General features: G+C 28.3%; 4 protein-coding genes across 4 annotated transcripts; 1 reads left to right on the top strand and 3 right to left on the bottom strand.

The window, feature by feature from the left end:
* Positions 1-6,492: 6,492 nt before the first annotated feature.
* LOC132952567 (aspartate aminotransferase, cytoplasmic-like) lies at positions 6,493-13,460 on the top strand. Its single transcript, XM_061024894.1, has 8 exons — positions 6,493-6,928; positions 7,672-7,850; positions 8,065-8,173; positions 11,588-11,805; positions 12,215-12,365; positions 12,465-12,630; positions 12,705-12,847; positions 12,953-13,460. The coding sequence occupies exons 1-8, from the start codon at positions 6,820-6,822 to the stop codon at positions 13,090-13,092; spliced, it is 1,215 nt and encodes a 404-aa protein (XP_060880877.1). The 5' UTR covers positions 6,493-6,819; the 3' UTR covers positions 13,093-13,460.
* Positions 13,461-13,625: 165 nt separating this feature from the next.
* On the bottom strand, positions 13,626-15,309 carry LOC132952568 (E3 ubiquitin-protein ligase RMND5A-like). Its single transcript, XM_061024895.1, has one exon. The coding sequence runs from the start codon at positions 15,307-15,309 to the stop codon at positions 14,209-14,211; it is 1,101 nt and encodes a 366-aa protein (XP_060880878.1). The 3' UTR covers positions 13,626-14,208.
* Positions 15,310-15,375: 66 nt separating this feature from the next.
* On the bottom strand, positions 15,376-16,526 carry LOC132952570 (small integral membrane protein 8). Its single transcript, XM_061024896.1, has 2 exons — positions 16,155-16,526; positions 15,376-15,534 (listed from the first exon to the last, which is right to left on the bottom strand). Exons 1-2 carry the CDS (start codon positions 16,248-16,250, stop codon positions 15,376-15,378), a joined length of 255 nt encoding a protein of 84 aa, XP_060880879.1. The 5' UTR covers positions 16,251-16,526.
* Positions 16,527-17,244: 718 nt separating this feature from the next.
* LOC132951835 (E3 ubiquitin-protein ligase RNF113A) lies at positions 17,245-19,584 on the bottom strand. Its single transcript, XM_061023836.1, has 2 exons — positions 19,459-19,584; positions 17,245-19,387 (listed from the first exon to the last, which is right to left on the bottom strand). Exon 2 carries the CDS (start codon positions 19,369-19,371, stop codon positions 18,436-18,438), a length of 936 nt encoding a protein of 311 aa, XP_060879819.1. The 5' UTR covers positions 19,372-19,387; positions 19,459-19,584; the 3' UTR covers positions 17,245-18,435.
* Positions 19,585-19,602: the final 18 nt, after the last annotated feature.

The following is a 19,602-nucleotide window of genomic DNA, read 5'->3' on the forward strand; positions in this document are numbered from 1 at the left end:
TGTTTTATACAACTAAAATATATATGATGTTTATTACTTACTTCCAAAGACAAAATCTACTTTTGCAGTAGAAATATCGTTATGGAATGCAGTATCGGCTTCAATGTATCCATTACGGCACACTACCGGAACATTTTTGAATTGAACCATAATAATTGTCGAAATACTAAACAATAGGTATCTAGTACTTATTATTTACTATATCAATAGTATTATTTAATAAAACTTAGAATTCGCAGTTGTAATGAAAATATATTAATTTACTCGGATCGAATAGTAATGACTAATGACTATATAGGTATTGTAGCCGATAGGAATGTTTTAAAACCTACCGGCTACCACCAAATTAGTAAAAAAAAAAAACTGCCCAACTACCTAGCACACATTTTTTCCCGATTTATCTTTATAAAATTTTTAGTTATAAATCAAAAAGATTACAAATTAAGAATTCCATTAACTTACTTTTATAATTTCAGCAATGATTTTCCATTGATCTTTAGTCAGAGCTAAACCAATTGGATTATGAGCACATGCATGCAATATTACGACAGAGTCAACGGACGCATTAGAAATATCCTCACAAAGCCCATCAAAATCCATTGCTTTAGTAGTTTAGTTTCCCTATTCAGGTAACGATATTCAAATGTGTTTTGAAATCCACTAAACGCGAATATGGTTCCATGTATTTCTGAAAAGTATGCATGATGATAATTTTAGATTTAAATATAAAATGAAAATGTTGCCAGTAGTTATTTTACTTCTAGTAGTAATAGCTGTATAGGTACTTTCATCGTAAATTAGTTTTTATATATGATATGATATGATATAATATAATATGTATACAGAACTACTAATATTTTAAGCTATGGTTTATCTAATACACTTCAATATTAAAAATATCCATGTATATATTTTTTATTTAAACATAGTTTAATAGTAATATCAATATGTAGGTAGGTACTTAATAGTTAATTGATACAAATATATTATTTTTAAAAACTCCGGCTCCGGCTCTCATTTTTAAGCCCAGAAACAATAATGAATGAAGTAAGTATCATCATTCATCACTAACATCATTTGAATGACTAAATAGTAGAATTATATTAAAAACTTAGTTTAAGTTAAATTTTATACAGTTACCTACTCTACTCTCTACAGTTGATGCTTTCTTTAATAATAATATGAAACATTATTATATGGAAGGATATAATTGTATTTGAATAATAATAATTATCATTATAATATCTCAAGATTATTGACATAACTCAAAAAAACATCATTTTTCAGGACCATAATTTGAAAATACTTAATTATATATTTGTGTTTATAAATAGTTTTAATCTGTATATAAAATAAGTATGAATATAATGAGAGTTTGAAATATTTTTTTAGTGTTTACTATAATATATATTATTCTTATAAAAATACACATTTTATATACATATATCAATATGTATCATAAGTTCTGAAATTAAATTAAAATGTAATGTTTTGAGTATATTGAGGACATATACAGTAAAATATATATAATAAGTAATATAATGTTATGTTGTATAATATTTACTTCCGAAGACAAGATTTACATTTACAGGAGAAAATATGTCGTTATGAAATGCATCGTCTTCAATATATCCATTACACCCATATACTATTAAATGTATTAATATTTAATATTTGAATTATATTATTTAATATAACTGTGAATTCAGTTTTAATAATAATATATTAATTTACTCGGATCGAAATGATCGAATAATGACTGTAATATAGTGTATAGTATAATATAGCCTATCATAGGTATTGTCCGTATTGAACGGATTAGAGAATGGTCGTTTTACGTCAACTATTGGGGGTTTATATAGTCGCTTATAACAACCACTGATCCTATATTATAGGTATACACCGATATAGGTTGCGAGTAGGTACCAATGAATATTTAAACATAGATTGGGCGATTAATTTATATAATATTACATCAAGTGTCCGCATTTATGCGTAATATTAACCTTTTTTCTAAGCCATATTATTATTGTGAACGTGGCCATGTGATTTGTATGAAGTGTTATCGTTAAAGAGATTTTTATATTTTTTATATGACAACTTTACGTTGTAAAACCTAAAGGCACAAATGTACAATAGGTACAATAAGAAGTTTTGATAACATAGAGGAGTGTATTATTGGGCAATGCCATCGAGTCGTATAATTAATAATTGAGAATGTATAGGTACAACCACCCGCTTTCCATTGCACACCTCGGCCATTGTAAAGCGGTATTTTTACTATAGTGTTACTACATCACTACAAAAATATTATAATCCTTACTATTATAATATAAGCTCGCAGTACAAATAGAGCACCGTTCTTCATGTTAGGAGTTATAAACAAATAAACTTATAACATTTTGATGTAGGTATATAGGTATATGTTCCTATGTTTATATTTTATAACGATTTTGTAATATATTAATTGTATCAATTAACTATTAAGTACCTACATAATATTACTATTAAACTATATTTAAATTTAAAATATATACATGGATATTTTTAATATTGAAGTGTATTAGATAAACCATAGCTTAAAATATTAGTAGTTCTGTATACATATTATATTATATCATATCATATCATATATAAAAACTAATTTACGATGAAAGTACCTATACAGCTATTACTACTAGAAGTAAAATAACTACTGGCAACATTTTCATTTTATATTTAAATCTAAAATTATCATCATGCATACTTTTCAGAAATACATGGAACCATATTCGCGTTTAGTGGATTTCAAAACACATTTGAATATCGTTACCTGAATAGGGAAACTAAAGCAATTGATTTTGATAGGCTTTGTGAGGATATTTCTAATGCGTCCGTTGATTCTGTCGTAATATTGCATGCATGTGGTCATAACTCAACTGGTTTAGATCTGACTAAAGATCAATTAAGTAAGTTAATGGAATTCTTAATACCTACATACCATAGTACCACCTACTCGAGTACTCGAAAATTAATCATTATATATTACGATTGACGTCGACTGTACTTCAAATATTGTAATTCTTCAGGAACGTAAATTGATACCATTCTTCGACATTGCGTATCAAGGAATGGCGTCTGGAGATATTGAAGAAGACGCCTGGGCGATTCGTTATTTCCATAGTGAAGGGATCCAATTTCTATGCACACAATCATTTTCTAAAATGTTCACTATGTATAGTGAGTACCGAGTTATCACTCATCAACAAAACTACTTCAACTTAAAGCGTCCGGTGCCAATGTAATTTTGTACACAAAAATTCGCTCTACGGGAATGATCTCGATTTTTAACAAATAGATGGTAATATTCTAAAGGCCCGAGTAAAAACTAAAAACTCTGTTTTTCAATATTTTAATCTAAAATTGTATAAGATGCCTTCAAAAATAATAAAATTTAAGCGTTTTTTTACAAATTATATTATACCAAAGGAAGTCTCCTTTTTTTCAATAAAAAAATAATTATCAAAATCCGACAATTCTACTAGGCCTGAGAATTATTTCCTTGAAGTCATTTTTTTCAATATAATACCCTATCACTCCCCCCTCCCACCACAAAAATAGTTATCGGGCAGTAGATTAAAAACCTACAAAAATATTATCATAATTATAATATAATAATGACAAAAAATGGTAAGTTAATGAATCAAAATTTATTTAATTTTGATAGTAGTATGAAAATAAGCAATAGCGCAGAGGCCAGAATGTTCGGTGACAATAAACCCCCCAATTCTCACGAAAATGAGGGATTTTGACTTCAACTATAATATGATCATGAGTTAGCAATCTATTTTATTATTTATCTGTGGTGTTTATGAAAATATAATTATAAAATTTAATTAATATTTGATTTCGTCGAACTTCCAATATTTTTATAAGAAAAAAAATAATAATCAAAATATTTAAATTCTAATCTTGAACAAAGATATTCTAAACTATCTTAGTTCTTGACTTTAATTAAAACATTTACAACTAAAAACTATGTAGGTTATGATGACTCTGCAGGGGATGCCATGAATGACATGACATTCACGCAAATGGTGTAACAGAAGGACCTGACAAATAAAAAAATAGTTTTATTTTTGGTAAATTTATAAAAAAAAATTTTTTTGTAGATCAAGCGTGCATAAATTATTTTTTAAAAACATCTAAATACAAAAGTATTTCATTCATCATGTCTTTCTGTCCGTTACACCCTGCATAATTGCTCATAAGTCATAAGTAATTTAAAATAATACAACGGTTGATGATTGATGTGTGTTTAGAAGATGCCTGTACGGCTTCAATCCCCGTTACGCCCAGAATCCATCATATGGCGCGAAGTTTCAATTATATAGTTACTATAATCGTATAATGGTGTCCAAACAATACTATCCATCGATCAGACACATTATGTAATAAATAAATAATAATAATGATAGGCGTAAGAACATATATGATATGATGTGTAACGAATATAGGTATAGGTACTTGAAATTTACTTAACATATTATTATAATTTATAACTCTTATATAGGTACTTAAAAAAAGCTTCTCGTCGGTACCCCGAGTTCAGGCCCGATCCGAATATATCGTCATCGCGCTCTCTTCACCATAAATAACACCTTAGGTACACAGATGCCAGATCACATGCCACGTTCACAATTATGGCTTACCAAAAAGAGTAAGCCGGTGTGGAAACAGATGAGCGCTAAGTGTGTATCCGCGTGATATAATATTATAATTTAATTGCCAAATCCGTGTTGGTTGTATACAATGTTTATGGGTACTAAATCGGTGCGTAGAAGCAATGATTTTTTTCCTCTTAATAAGCCGCCATGACTCAAGGGTCGTCTTTAGTTAATATTATTATTCTTCAATACCTATATGTACCTATATAGTCATTATTTGATCCGAATAGGTAACTTATTGTATATTTATTTCAACGGGTCGAGCTCAATATATTGTTGCACGTGGACAGTTGTAAAGAGAAAATAATTAATGCATTATTTGTGATTAGTATAATAGGTCCAAAAAAGTTCGTTAGTAGTGTGTACCTAGAAACACATTTGTATCTTGGAAAACATCGTGTCAAGCATTCCGAGCCCTAAATTCATGATCAATAAAATCAGTTTTAGTGAACTGTGAAGCATACTTAAATTACTTCTTGCTTAGCTATATAATTTTACAGCGTCATCCTGCAACCATACTATTGCATCGAGCACTGTTATTTTTTTTTTAATTTCTGATGTACTATTTCTCTATTCAATATTCATAATCAAATATTATATGAGAAAACGGTGGTAAATGGTAATATATATTTTTACGCAATAAATTATTCCTTGATCCATGGGTTGAGTTAAAGATGTGCTTAGTGGGAATCAAGCAAGTTTTAAGTTTGATAGGTATTTGATAAAGTAGGTTTTGAATAGCAAGCAGAGCAACTATCTACATAAAAATTACGTATTCATATTACACTAACAATTTATTATTTCAAAAATAAATAAAATTACAAATTTACCTTTTAACCGTGATTCTTCATTTTTATTTTGATTCTTAAGTGTATAATTATGTCGTAAACTTGTACCACTTGTTGGTCGTATCTGCAGCAGAACATTGCAACAGGTAGGAGCCTGATTTATTCTCTAACAGGTGTCCGCCGCTGATGGTTTTTGATGATAGTTGTTTTCAATAAACATCGTTTGATACAAATATGCAACTAAAAAAATTAAAAATTTCTTAACTACGATACAAGTACTTATTAAATTATCACTTTAAACTTATAATTGCATCATATACTTGTACAAATATGAAATATGATACCAATATACCATTCGACAATTGTCTATATTTTATGTAGTCGACTGTCGAGTGTTTTGTATATGTGTTGTATGCGATTATAATAGCCATTAATAGGTTACTTTAATACAATAACTCCATTAGTAATATAAAACAGTATAATAGTTAATGTGTGTTCAGGGGATGCCACATGCTGCAAACCCCGCATTCGCCCCGGGTCCGTCTTATGGTTAAGTATCAATTACATAGCCGTATATAATGATTAATGGTGCCTATCGATCAGACACATTGTGTAATAAATAAATAATAACAATAATAGGTGTAAGAACATGATCACAATATGATGTCGATGTGTAACGAATTTAGGTAGGAAGGTACTTGAAAGTTACTTAACCTTTTATTATAATATATAACTAATAAAAAACGTATTTATACTTAAAAAAATATTCTCGGCACCACGAATTCAGACCCGACCCGAATAATATAATATCCTCATCACGCTCTCTTCAACATTAATAGCACCTTACACAGCTGACAGATCACATGCCACGTTTACAGTTATGGATTACCACATAGAGTATAAGCCGGCGTGATATAATATTATTATTTAATTGGTAAATCCGTGTTAGGTATAGAATAATATTTATGGGTACCTGCTCTATATCGGTGCGTGGGATCAACAATTGGTTTTCGCCTGTATATAAACCACCATAAATCGTTCTTAAACAATATTGTTTTTCTACCTATGCAGTAGGCATTCAGCTCTAATAGTCGTTATATTTTGATCAGAGTAACTTACTAATATCTCAACCGAATTCACAAATTGTTCTGACCGTTCTGAACACGTAGGTATATACCTATACTGTACGACAGTGGCACGTCTTCTATTTAACTAAACGTTATTTATTCAGTTAATTACATAATAACAGTATATACTATAGTAGGTTTATAACATACAAATACCTATAGACAGTATATTTTAATACCTATTGTATTGCAACAATTATGGTTCAATTCAGTGATGTTCCTGTAGTAAGCCAGGTTGGATATATTGAAGTCAATACTGCATTCCAAAACGACGTTTCTCCTCTAAAAGTAGATCTTATCTATGGAAGTAAGTAACATATGACAGTTGGTAATATAAACCTACCACCTATGCCCAACAATTTGCACACCTGTCAGAAAAATTAATTTTTTTATTATTTAACTACAAAGATGATACCTATTAATATGACCATATTATGGCCTATGGATAATATATGTAGGTAGGTGGGTAAGTACCTATATTAAATATGTATTAGGATATAATATACTTCACATTTAAATAATATTTCAATCGTCCATGTATAAATTATGTTCAAAATAAAACAGTTTATAAATATTAATAACATTTATATTACTTTTAAATGTTCATATAATTGTCCAGAAAATCCCGTTTTTTGAGTTGTGCCAGTTCTCGTAGTTTTCTTGTGACATTTATAATGCCGTAGGTAACAGGTAGGTAAGGTACCTATATAGTCATAATTGTTATTAGAGAATACAGCATTGCTTACGTATAATAAAGGTGCAAAAAATATAAAATTAATTAAGCTCTAGTAGAAGACCACTGTTTTGATAATTATTAATCATTGTCTTGGTAGGTAGTTACCTACTTCTATCATTATTTTTGGTCTTATAAAATATAACTTTATCTATTCATCTAAATTAATAATGTTTTGTATTAATTTCGTAATCATTAATAGTTTATAATCATCACACATAGAAACCTAAGAAAATAGTGGTGTTGCCCTCAGATTTTTTATAACTAATTAATAATTTGTTTAACAAGCTGATTACATAAATTATCCATTATTATAGCTTACAGATTGGAAGACGGTAGCAACTATTTATTACCTGTGGTTAAGAGAGCAGAAAACATGGTTGTAAATGACACTTTAAGTCACAATTACTTATCACCTACAGGAATTGAAGGTTTTACAAAATCAGCATGCCGTTTATTGTTAGGTGATATTGATCAACTGTGGAAAGACGGAAAGGTAAAATATTGTTATTTATTATTAAAGACGTAGTATAATATTATTATTATAATATAAACGCATTATTGTATAACATTAATTGAATTGCCATAGTAACAAGCATAACAAATCATTGTACAACTGAATTTGAATCTATACTTATCCTCAATTTAGGATTTTAATTTTTTAATGATCGATTTACAAGGATTTAATTTTAATGTTACATTTTATGTAGGTATTTGGTGTCCAATGTATTGGTGGAACCGGAGCTTTAAAAATAGGTGCTGAATTCTTAGCACGGCATATGAATTGCACAACTGTTTATTATCCCGATCCGTCATGGGGTTAGTAATTAAAAATACCTATTAGCTAGGTATATTTAAGTTATATTTAAGTACCTACCTAACTAAATGTTCGCCAAGGAAAATAATGAAACCATTTAAATTATATTTTTATCAATGGTATAAAATTAATACACATTAATACACCACTAGTTTTTTAAATTTTTTTTCTGTGAACAAATGTATTTTTGTACGTTTCAGCCATAAGCGTATCTAGGGAGGCTTGGGGACTTATCCCCCAGTGTGAATATTAGCCCCCAGAATTATTGTTGTTATTGTTCATTTAAGTAAATGTAAAACCATGACAATATGATACTTATTAGTTAGGTATTACTTACTTACTAATTGTATGCAATTTTGTAATTATTCACCACAATTGTGTTTCACATCAGAACATAATAAATAATATAATTTTAGATTCTGAGCAGAGTTGGTACTTTTGTGTGGTAAAAATTGAAAATTTCCAGTACTTTTCTTAATTTTAATTGGAAAAAATAAAAAAATAAAGAAAACAGGAATTTTCACGAAATACCAGTTTTCGGCAAAATCAATATTGTATTTTTGCGTTTTGGTGTAGGTAACTCAAAAACAAATAACCATAAATACATACTGGAAAAATGTCAATATCCCATACATTTTTTGAGGGTATCAAAGGTATCGTTATGTTACGGCTACCATAAAATTATATTCATCTACTATAATATAATAATAGGTATAACCAAGTTCAGTTAAATTTATAAATATACCTACCTAGTTAAAATTATAAATACCTATACTAAATATATATAAAATATATTTATGTTATAAAAAATATTACCTCATACTAATTTTCTCATGGTTGAAAAAATGAGCGCCGGAGAAAATTTTTTCTAAATATTTTTTTTAGCTACCTATACTTTAGAATTTTGACTATATTATAGTGACACCGATGTTTTTAGTTATAATAGTATTAACTTTTTGGTTTTAGATTCTGAGCGAAGCGATGAATGTATTGATTTTACAATGATGTGTGTTTATTTTTTTTTTTTTTTTTTAATTTTTTAATTTTTAATTTTTGTGTTTATCATCACCTTTTAGGACTGTAAAAGTGCTTGGATTTTCTTCAACAGTAACTTATCTGATAGGAAAGTGAATCTAGTTGGTACTTTGGGGGGTCAAAAGTAAAAATTTCCCAGTAGTTTTCAAAAGCGACGTGAAAAACAAAATCTGTTTTCGAGAAAATTGATTTTGGTTTTTGGTGTAACTCTGAAATGAAATTTTGACTGAATGTTTATATTAGCATTTTCTATACACCATAAAATTTTGAAAATATTTTGACTCTTTTTGGGCTGTTTATGGACATTGTCAGTTTTCAATTTTTTTTAATTTTTTAATTTTTTATTTTTGTGTCTGTCATCACCTTTTAGGACAGTTTTTATTTATAAGCATTTAAAGTTCAAATTTTGACAAAATACGGAAAAATCACGAAAATTAGCAAATTATTTTGAGTTGATAATTCATAAAAATTTTTCTTTTAAAATCTAAGATTTTAAAATGTAATATAAGATTACTCATAAGTTTGTCTGCCTTTATCAAAAAAAAAATGTCTACAAGAAACTTAAATTAAATTTTTATGAGCGTCTGAAATATATATAATATATTTTTACAACATTTGATATTCACTCGATATCTCATGTAACGATTTTCTTATTTTGTTGTAATTAAAAAACGAATGACTGAAGATACTTGAAAATTTCACTAAATGTTTATAATAGCATTTTCTAAACACCATAAAATTTTGAAAATATTTTGACTCTTTTTGAGCGGTTTACGGACATTGTCAGTTTTCAATTTTTTTAGTTTTTTTTTCTATAAATATCAATAAAAAATTTTTGTTGGGTAAAAAAGCGTGAAAATTTAATATAAGGCTCCTGATATATCGTTCTAATAGCAGTTGAATAAAAAAAAAATTTTAAAAACACACTTTTCCATAAAAACATTTAAAAAAAAATTTTAAAAATTGCACTAAAAAGACAAAAATAATTCTCTGTACTTAAAAATAATGAAAAATTTATTGATGAAAAATTTAAAAGTGTGTGGTGCTCATACACTTGACATATATTCCCAGTCACTATCTTATAAACATGATTGAACAAAGAAGTGTATGTGAGACTTTCCTTGGCTTTTAAATTTTTCATCAGTAAATTTTTCATTATTTTGCTCTTATACTTGACATATACTGCCAGTCACTATCTTATAAACAGGATTGAACAAAGAAGTGTATGTGAGACTTAGCTCGGCTTTTAATGTTTTGTATGATGCACCACACACTTTTAAATTTTTCATCAATACATTTTTCATTATTTTTAAGTACAGAGAATTATTTTTGTCTTTTTAGTGCAATTTTTAAAATTTTTTTTTAAATGTTTTTATGGAAAAGTGTGTTTTTAAAATTTTTTTTTTTATTTTTTATTTTCTACTTTTTAGTTGAAAGTAAATATTTTTATTAAACGTTTAAGAAATATGTTTGTGAAACAAAAAGAATCAAACTACTGGTGATTATGATTTATTTATAAATAAATAAGTTTATGTGGTCGTGAAATGACAAGACATTTATTTTGTTTGCCACAACCAATTGAAATTTTTTTATATTAACAATTTCATTATGAGACCATTATGTGTATTATATATTTTGTTATTTGACAGTACTTATATTATACTTATTTCGGTACCTATATCAGAATACCGGTATAATGTTATTTGGTAATAATTACCGTTGTTACCATAGATATTATAATAATGGATAGGACACGCCTATACTTGCTTCGTAAGAGGTTGTGGTTTTTTTTGGGGAAGAGAGAAAGTTCAATATCTGCGAGAGATATTACGGCGACGTCGTGGGGACAATCCTTTTTTTTTTTTTTTGGTCCATGTCCCAAAATGACAACGGATTATTGTATTGTCATCCAAGACCAAGGTCTATACCAATTTTCAGAATTTTTCATCTTCAAAAAGTGCCTCAAATCGAGCGCGCAAGATTTGATCACAGACAGACGTGAAACCAAACTTAAGAAAAGTGTTAATATTAAAAATACATAGGCACAACATTTATCAAATTTATAATTTATTAATTATTTTGTAGTTAAAAATGTATAAAATGTTTAACTTTTATGGCTAAGGATTGAAAATTTAAAACAAGGCTCTACGTAAATAGGTTATATATGAATTACTTTATTCACAATAATATCATCAAATATACTTGGTAAAATCATAGGCTGACTGACCGTTTTCGCTCAGAATCGTTTTTCTTATACAATGATATTATATCATTGAATTCAAATTTAACACCATCCATTACAGTGACCCACTTGTAACCTACTGTACAGCAGAGCGACATCCACTTATCCACCTTTTTATAATTATTCATTTTTTTTTCAGAAATGCATGGAACCGTGTTCTCATTTAGTGGATTTCAAAATAAAATAAAATATCGTTACATGAATAGGGAAACTATAGAAATTGATTTCGAAGGACTTTGTGAGGATATTTCTAATGCTCCCGTCGATTCTGTCGTAATAATGCACGCATGTGGTCATAATCCAACTGGTTTGGACCTGAGTAAAGAACAGTGGAGAACTATTGCTGTAATTATGAAAGTAAGTTAATATTGCTTAATACCTACCAGTGGCGTAGCGTAAAACTTGGTAGGTATACCTAGCCAAAGGAAGAAGCCACCTTAAGCACAGCAATTAAATTATTAGTTAAATATTAATTCTAGAAGCCAAAAAAAAAAACATAATAACTTTTTACTACTAACTTCTTTAAAATAATACCATTTTATATTTCTATACTTGAAAATAAACTTTTTGGGTCTTAATTTGATTAAAAAAAAAACTAATTTCTCAATATAGTAATGCCATAAATCATAATAAAATTATCGAGGCTATCCAACTAGGACGTACTTTTTGGGGTGCGGCCAAAAAACGCCACTGATACGTGTACTTAAAAACGAATCATTATAATATTACCTATTATGATTGTGGTTAAAATTTCAAAATTCTTCAGGAACGTAAATTGATACCGTTCTTCGACATTGCGTATCAAGGAATGGCGTCTGGAGATATTGAAGAAGACACCTGGGCCGTTCGTCACTTCCACAGTGAAGGGATTGAATTTCTATGCGCACAATCATTTTCCAAGATGTTCACTATGTATAGTGGGTTATCAATTTAAACTACTTAAACCCTATAAGCTTACCTATATATCTACAACGTCGACACATCGTATTAATCATACATTCCTAATTTTCTATTAGACGAACGGGTTGGCAACTTGACCGTTGTACAAAAATCTGGTCACAACATTGAAAGTCTTAAAGTCCACTTCGAGAGAATCATTAAAAGTCTCTACTCAAGTCCTCCAAATCACGGTGCTAGGGCGGTTTTCCAAATATTATCCAATCCTGAACTATACGACGAATGGTAAATTATTGTACAACATATACTAAACAAAATGAGATAGGTAATTAAAAATGTAAATATCATTGTTTGAATAGGTCAAGCTGTTTCAAAGCTATGGCTGCTCGAATGATAGAACTAAGAAAAGCTTTTCGAAAAGCTCTCGAGGAAGAAGGCGCTTTTAGAAAGTGGAACCATATCACAGATCAAAAGGGAATGTTTATATTGTTACATTTGACGAGTAAATAAATTGAATAGAAATTAGAAACTGAAAATACATATTATGTTAAAATTATACAATTTAAATAATCTTATAGTGTATACTAATCCAAGTGTTTATTTACAGATAAACAAGTGGAATACTTGAGGAATTTTCATCACATTTATATGGTAAATTTTGGACGGGTAAATGTTACTGGACTGAATTTCACAAATATTAGTTATGTTGCTAAAGCAATTATTGATACATTGAGGAAGAACATATAAAATGCCACTATATAGTACCTGTGTGGGTAGTATTTGTACCCACCTACTCCAATAGCTTCTGCTGCTAATGACTGCTTTTAAAAACCATCTGTACTTAAACTTGTTTCGATTGACACAAATTTTAATATTTCAAAATGTTTGTTTACGACTTTTAAGTAATATAGTATTATATCATGTATACCATGTTTTTTTAAAATTTATTTTTGACTTTATATTAAAGAATTTTGAATAGATATAAATGTAATACTGACGCTTTAAACATAGCTTAGATAATAATACCATGAGCCACATACAATGTCTTTTTTTTTTAAAATAATATTTATACCTCTAGGGAAACTCATACTCTAAATTTCCCAATTTAGATACATTTTAAAATCACGACACTGAAACGTACTCAAATCTGCAAAATAAAGAATCACATATTAAATTATTGTATCACCTATACTTTTCTTATTGTTTTGCTCAATTTGAAAGTTAAAACCACTAAATTAATTCAACCAATCAAATAAATAATATATTAATATACACACAATTTCATACAAATTATAAGTATTTAAAATATATTTATAAAAGTAATTTATACATAATTTAACATTTCTAATAAACATCTAAGATTTTATCTCATAATTTGACTAAAAATATAAACATACTATCTTTAAACATAAATAATGTTAAAATAAAATATTACCACCGTTTACAAAAAAATATTTAATCAAATTGTTTTTTCTACAAATTAAAAAATATGTAATTTTAACTTTTTGAAATGAAATTTATTTTAATAAATTATGGACATTTATACTTGGAAAAATGCCAGTTTTAATTTAAATAAGAAAACTAGATACATAAACATAGAATAGTCACCATTGAAATTACTTATAGTTAACATGATGATTTGCCAAATCGATTTCTTATAAATAAAATTATTTAACCTCCAATTCGATACAATACAATATATGATGTAGCTGTTATAATTTTAATAAAATACATACCATTATAACTAATGTATATTAGTACATATTAATTAGTTATACAAATTCATATACATTGTTTTAAATACAATATTATAAACTATTTACATTGTACACGATGAGAACATTTAAAACATTATTAAGCCATTTAGAAATTTATAGTTCTAGCTTCTGATGGAAGTTGTTCTTTAGGACAATATGGACACTTTAATCTACCAGATCTTTCCAATTTATTAAGTGCATCTTTGGATATTACATGGCCACATACTAACATCATAGGTGGATTAGATGTTCCACTTCTAGTTCTTAATATTGGACAAGCAAATACTGAATGATACGCAAAACCAGTGTCAATTTTGATAGGTAATTCGTCATTTTCATTCCAAACTCCTCCAACATCTCGACAAATTGCATGTTTAATATCTAATAAAGCTGGTAATGCTGAACAACCCACATTCACACACACACTCAACATATCGTCATCACTAAGACAAGAATCTTTTATAAACAGGTCAATAACTTCAGTACGCATTTGTGCAACATTAGGTGGATACAATAACATACCCATTGTGGATTGGATTTCCTTTTGTTTGTCAATAAAACGACTGAAATTTGTGCGAGCATAAACAACTGCTTCATATTGATCACCACGATTAAGAATATCTAAAAACACAATTTGGTGCAATTTAAATTCTAGATCTGATTTTTTGGCATCTAGCTGAACTTTGTTTTGATATACCCATTCAAAGGCTGGCATAGGATCTTTTTGTCTCAAACTATCAACAATATGGTTTAAATTTAAATACCGTTGTTTTAGTTTATCATCAACTGTAATACCAGCTTCTTTTAAAAATTCTTCAGCAACTTCCCATTTTGAATCCCGGTACAAATGCATACAAATTATTTTGTTTAGGATTTCTTTTTCATGATCAGTTTTAAACGCTTTTTTATTACTGGCTTCTGTATAGTCAGCAATAAAATTTTTGTCAATAGTTTTGCCTACTCTTGAAACATCGCTATGCCATCTTCTATGTTCGTTTGAAATGTCCTTAATGGCGAGCTTCATTTGTAAGATTGTTGAAGAAAGTCCACATTTATCTATTTCAGAACTTTGACTTTCAATTTCTCGTTTGTACCGTTCTAATGTCGAAATAAATCTGTGTAGTTGGAATTGCCATTTTGGTCCATATTTATTATATTTGGCAATTAATTTGTCAATATCAGCCTCAACGGCTAGGCAAGAATCCATTTTAAGGTAGAATAATTATGTGCGGATAAAGTAGGGCTAAGGTTGTAATACTAAAACAATACAATTTCAATCCCATTTGGATTGTCTTTGTTTGTATACTTCATGGCGGCCATCTTCTGCCACAGCTGGATAATATCCCATTTTTTCATATTGGTGTCTCATGTACACTAGATATCCAAACGTGAATGATATTGACACAAGTCCTAATGCCATGATCACTTTATTCTGAAAAAAATTACAAACATATTAAACTTAATAGGTATTAGTACCTAACATATGTTTTTATACTACACTTTATCATGCAATTTGTTATTAACATTCTGTATTCCATACAATTATAGATAATAGGTACAGGTCCTACATAGGTACATGATTGAGAAAATTACCTCCCAAAAGGATTCTAAAAGTATCCTTAAGGCTAGGTACCTCTTCCTGTCTATATTTTAGTTTTATTATACTGTTGTAGGTGAAAAATAACAGCATGTAGGTAAATACTTAAGTAGGTAGGTATACATTTTTTTTAACACGATATTAAAGTTGCTAAAGGGTTTTATCGCCCAAACTAAAGAAATAACAGAATGATGATTAGGTATGATTATGTATTACAATAGAGCTTAGGCAGTAATCACAAATCATTGAATGTGCCGAATAAAATTTCATAAATAAACATGAACGACGGGAATTCATAAAAAAATATTAATTATCAGGTATTATTTTCTTATCGAACATAAGACATTAGGACGTACCTATAGTGGCGTTTCGGCAAACCATCGAAAATCGACTCATTGTTTAATATGAAAAATGTTGATAAATTAAAATAGGTATAACATGTCATATTATATTACCGGTTTTGAGTAAAGCTCAAAGTTGATGATCCGAAACACTCTGGAAGTTTTTAGAGATCTAATACCATCTCCTGGTGCGGTTTGCCGATCTTTCATCACTCGGAACGGATTTTCAACACCACCTCGAGATGGAAACGTACTCACGGTACGGTCGTAAAGTAGAATTGTCCGGTAATCGCTCGGCGTTGTGCGACTCTTATTTCTTGTTCACAGTCTTTGAGTTTCTATAGGTGTTCGAACTCAGAACGACAATAACAACAAAATACAAAAACGACAACGTCGTAATAAAAACTAAAAACAATTTTTTATCAACACCAGCCGCCAAGACAATGGTTAATGAGGGCAGAAGGCCAATGAGCATTGAGCTGTGGAGTAGTATCATGAACTATGGAACGTAAATTTAATAGTAGAAAAAAATGTAAATATCACTTGAAATAATAAACGGTTCTTATCAATATCATGGAATAGAAGTATTATATTATTTGTTCTTCTGCGATCCGATTGTCATTAGTGGCCGCCAAAATTGAAAATTATATATTAAAATTTTTTCCCAATAATTTATAAATTTATAATTCACTATTACCATTAATTATAAATACTATTTATAATCAATGATAATATTCAGGAAGCTGTTCATAAAAATTTGTTATTTAAAATGGACAATGCTAATATATCTACTTGTATAAACATTGTTAATATTTTCAATTTTGGTTAGTTGTCTCTAAGCAGCTAAACTGTAAAACCAACTTTCCATTAATTGTTAAGCTATTAATAATACAATTGTTTTGACCAGTACAATATATTATGTTTGGTCTATACTAAAACATGATACTGTTTTTAGTAATTATATCTTAAATAATACATTGTGATGTTTTTTTTAATTTCCATTGAATTTATTTATAGTAACTGTTTAAATGACATATACAGTAAGACCTTGATTATCTGTCAACTTCTGTTATACAGGGCATATTGTCATAAGTTTATTACATTATCATATACTATTAATAGAATAGTGTAGTGTTAAAAAATGAATAAAAATCTTGCTTAATGCTTATGAGAAAAGCCCGTGGTTTTTAAAAGCAAACTAAAATAGCCAATTTTTTCAATTATTTTATTTTATGATCATTGCACCAATACATTAAAAACATAAATAATAAAAATAAATACATTGATACATGTAATATCAAAATTAATAATAATAAACACGAACATTATTTTTTCTTTTATTCGTCTAATTCAGTTATCTATCATCCTCTTGGTCCACATATATATAGGTAATCAAAGTTCTACTGTCGATAATTTAGTAATAATTAATAAGGAAATATTAAAAAATAATATATACAATTATAAATCATTTACTTAACTATAATTTTTTTATATCTACTAATTTAAAAGTTATAGATGACTAGTTCACTTTAATTTTTTTACCTATTTCAGATAAATATGAAATAATTTAAAATATTTTACTTTAATATTTTTTAAATAATGAAAAAACAAAATATAAAAATACATCTATAACATATAGACCAAGATTCAAAGATACCCAGAGAATTTTAGAAAAGTACAATAGTAATGTTAAGTACAATTAAAAAAAGGTAAATACATTTTACACAATAGTAAATACATTTAGTTAAAAAAGACTTCCAAATGTTTAACCCTTTCACTGCTACATTATTTATCTACTGAAACCTGTGTATGCTACATAAAATAAAATATTTGTTTTTTTTTTTAAATTTTTAAAATTATAATTTTGAGATCTACATGATCTAATTATTTAAGTTTAATATAATGCGAGCCATGGTTTCCAAAACTTGTAGGGTAACTAGAAAATGTGAATATTATAAAATAAAAGGATGTAATCGTACGTCTGAAGCAGCGAATAGAAAAAATGTTTTAGACGTAATAGTACATTAAGAACAGTGAAAGGGTTAATATTCTTACAAAACATATAAAAAATGAAATGCAGAGTATTAAAAAAAAAGATTGTAACATTGTAAGAATAACTAATGTTGAATATTGATTAAAAAATTCTTTTTTATTATGAACCAAATAAATAATACCTAGTTGGCTAGTTTATAAGTTTTTAAAATAATTACAAAAATACGTTTTTCATAGAGTTCTAGAATTTAATAATAATACTATGGTACATAAAATGAATACATGTTTATGTCTTAACTAGGCAGTTGTCTCTTTGATTGTATGGTTTGACATACATTGATATAATAAACAATTTCTAGGCATTTATAATATGGTATTAACTATGTACAATTATGTATATTAATTAATCCGATTCTTCATCTGAATTACATTGATGTATTATGTCTGTATTAGCTGCATTTAGTCTTTCAATTATAGTTGTAGCTGGATCAAAAAATCCTCCAGTTTGTTTCTCGCAGACAAAACATTTAGTGCTCTTTTTGAAATGAGCTAAAGCACACTTTTCACAGAAATAATGTTTACATTTTGTCATTACAGGATTGACATAAGATCCGCGACAAATCAAACATTTGAAAGGCAAATAATCATCATCATTTTCTTTAATTTCATACTTTGATGGATCATCATCATCTGAATCACCTTGTTGAGTAGATTCCATTTCTAATTGCCACCCAAATTTATAGTCTGAACGATCGTGTAAAAATTTACAACTGTCGCCAAAACCACAAAAACCAGTTTCTTTATAATCTTTACAAATGTCAGGTTGATAATCCCAACGAACAGTGGAACGTAAATTAGCTGGTGCTCTTATAGGTCCTTTGCGTACCATTCCACTAGATGCATTACCTAAAGCTGTATCTTTTTTCTCATAATATTGAGTATAATTCGCTAAACCTCTATAAACCTTGTCATCTTCTTTACCTTTAAGTTCTTTATTCACTTGTAAAGAACGTTCATAGATAGCTTGGGCATCTTTGTCAAGTTCAGTATCAATTTCAATTGTTGCAGTTGCACCCATGTCTTTCGGTCCACTCATGTCGGTGTCCATTTTGGAACGATATGAAACACCGACAGATTCATTATCACTCTCTGAAGAATCGTGTATTGGTTCAGATGCTTTGAGCTTTTTGTTCGATGTACTTTGAATAAATGGACTGGATTTTTTATTTCGTTTTTCATTTAAAACAACAGCACTTTCTTCATCACTGTTTTCACTATCTGAGGTGGCTCGCCTACGTCGGTTTTGCACAACTTTACGTTTTTTAAATTCGATTGACATACTTGTTGGTACTTACCTATATTCACGATTGAACAATTAATTTTATTATTAGTCTTTTATTTGCTGCAATGTTTCTTGCCTTCTAACTTTGCCTCTTGGACTTACGTCTGACAGCGATATTTAATTTCTATCGTCTAATGAACTATTTGAACATGCCAACATGGGAATATTATGCTGAATATGGGATAACATTATTATTGTTGTTGTTGTTGTTAGCTCTTGAAAACTGAT

The sequence above is a fragment of the Metopolophium dirhodum genome, chromosome 9 (genome assembly GCF_019925205.1).
Source record: "Metopolophium dirhodum isolate CAU chromosome 9, ASM1992520v1, whole genome shotgun sequence".
Taxonomy (NCBI): Eukaryota; Metazoa; Arthropoda; class Insecta; order Hemiptera; family Aphididae; genus Metopolophium; species Metopolophium dirhodum.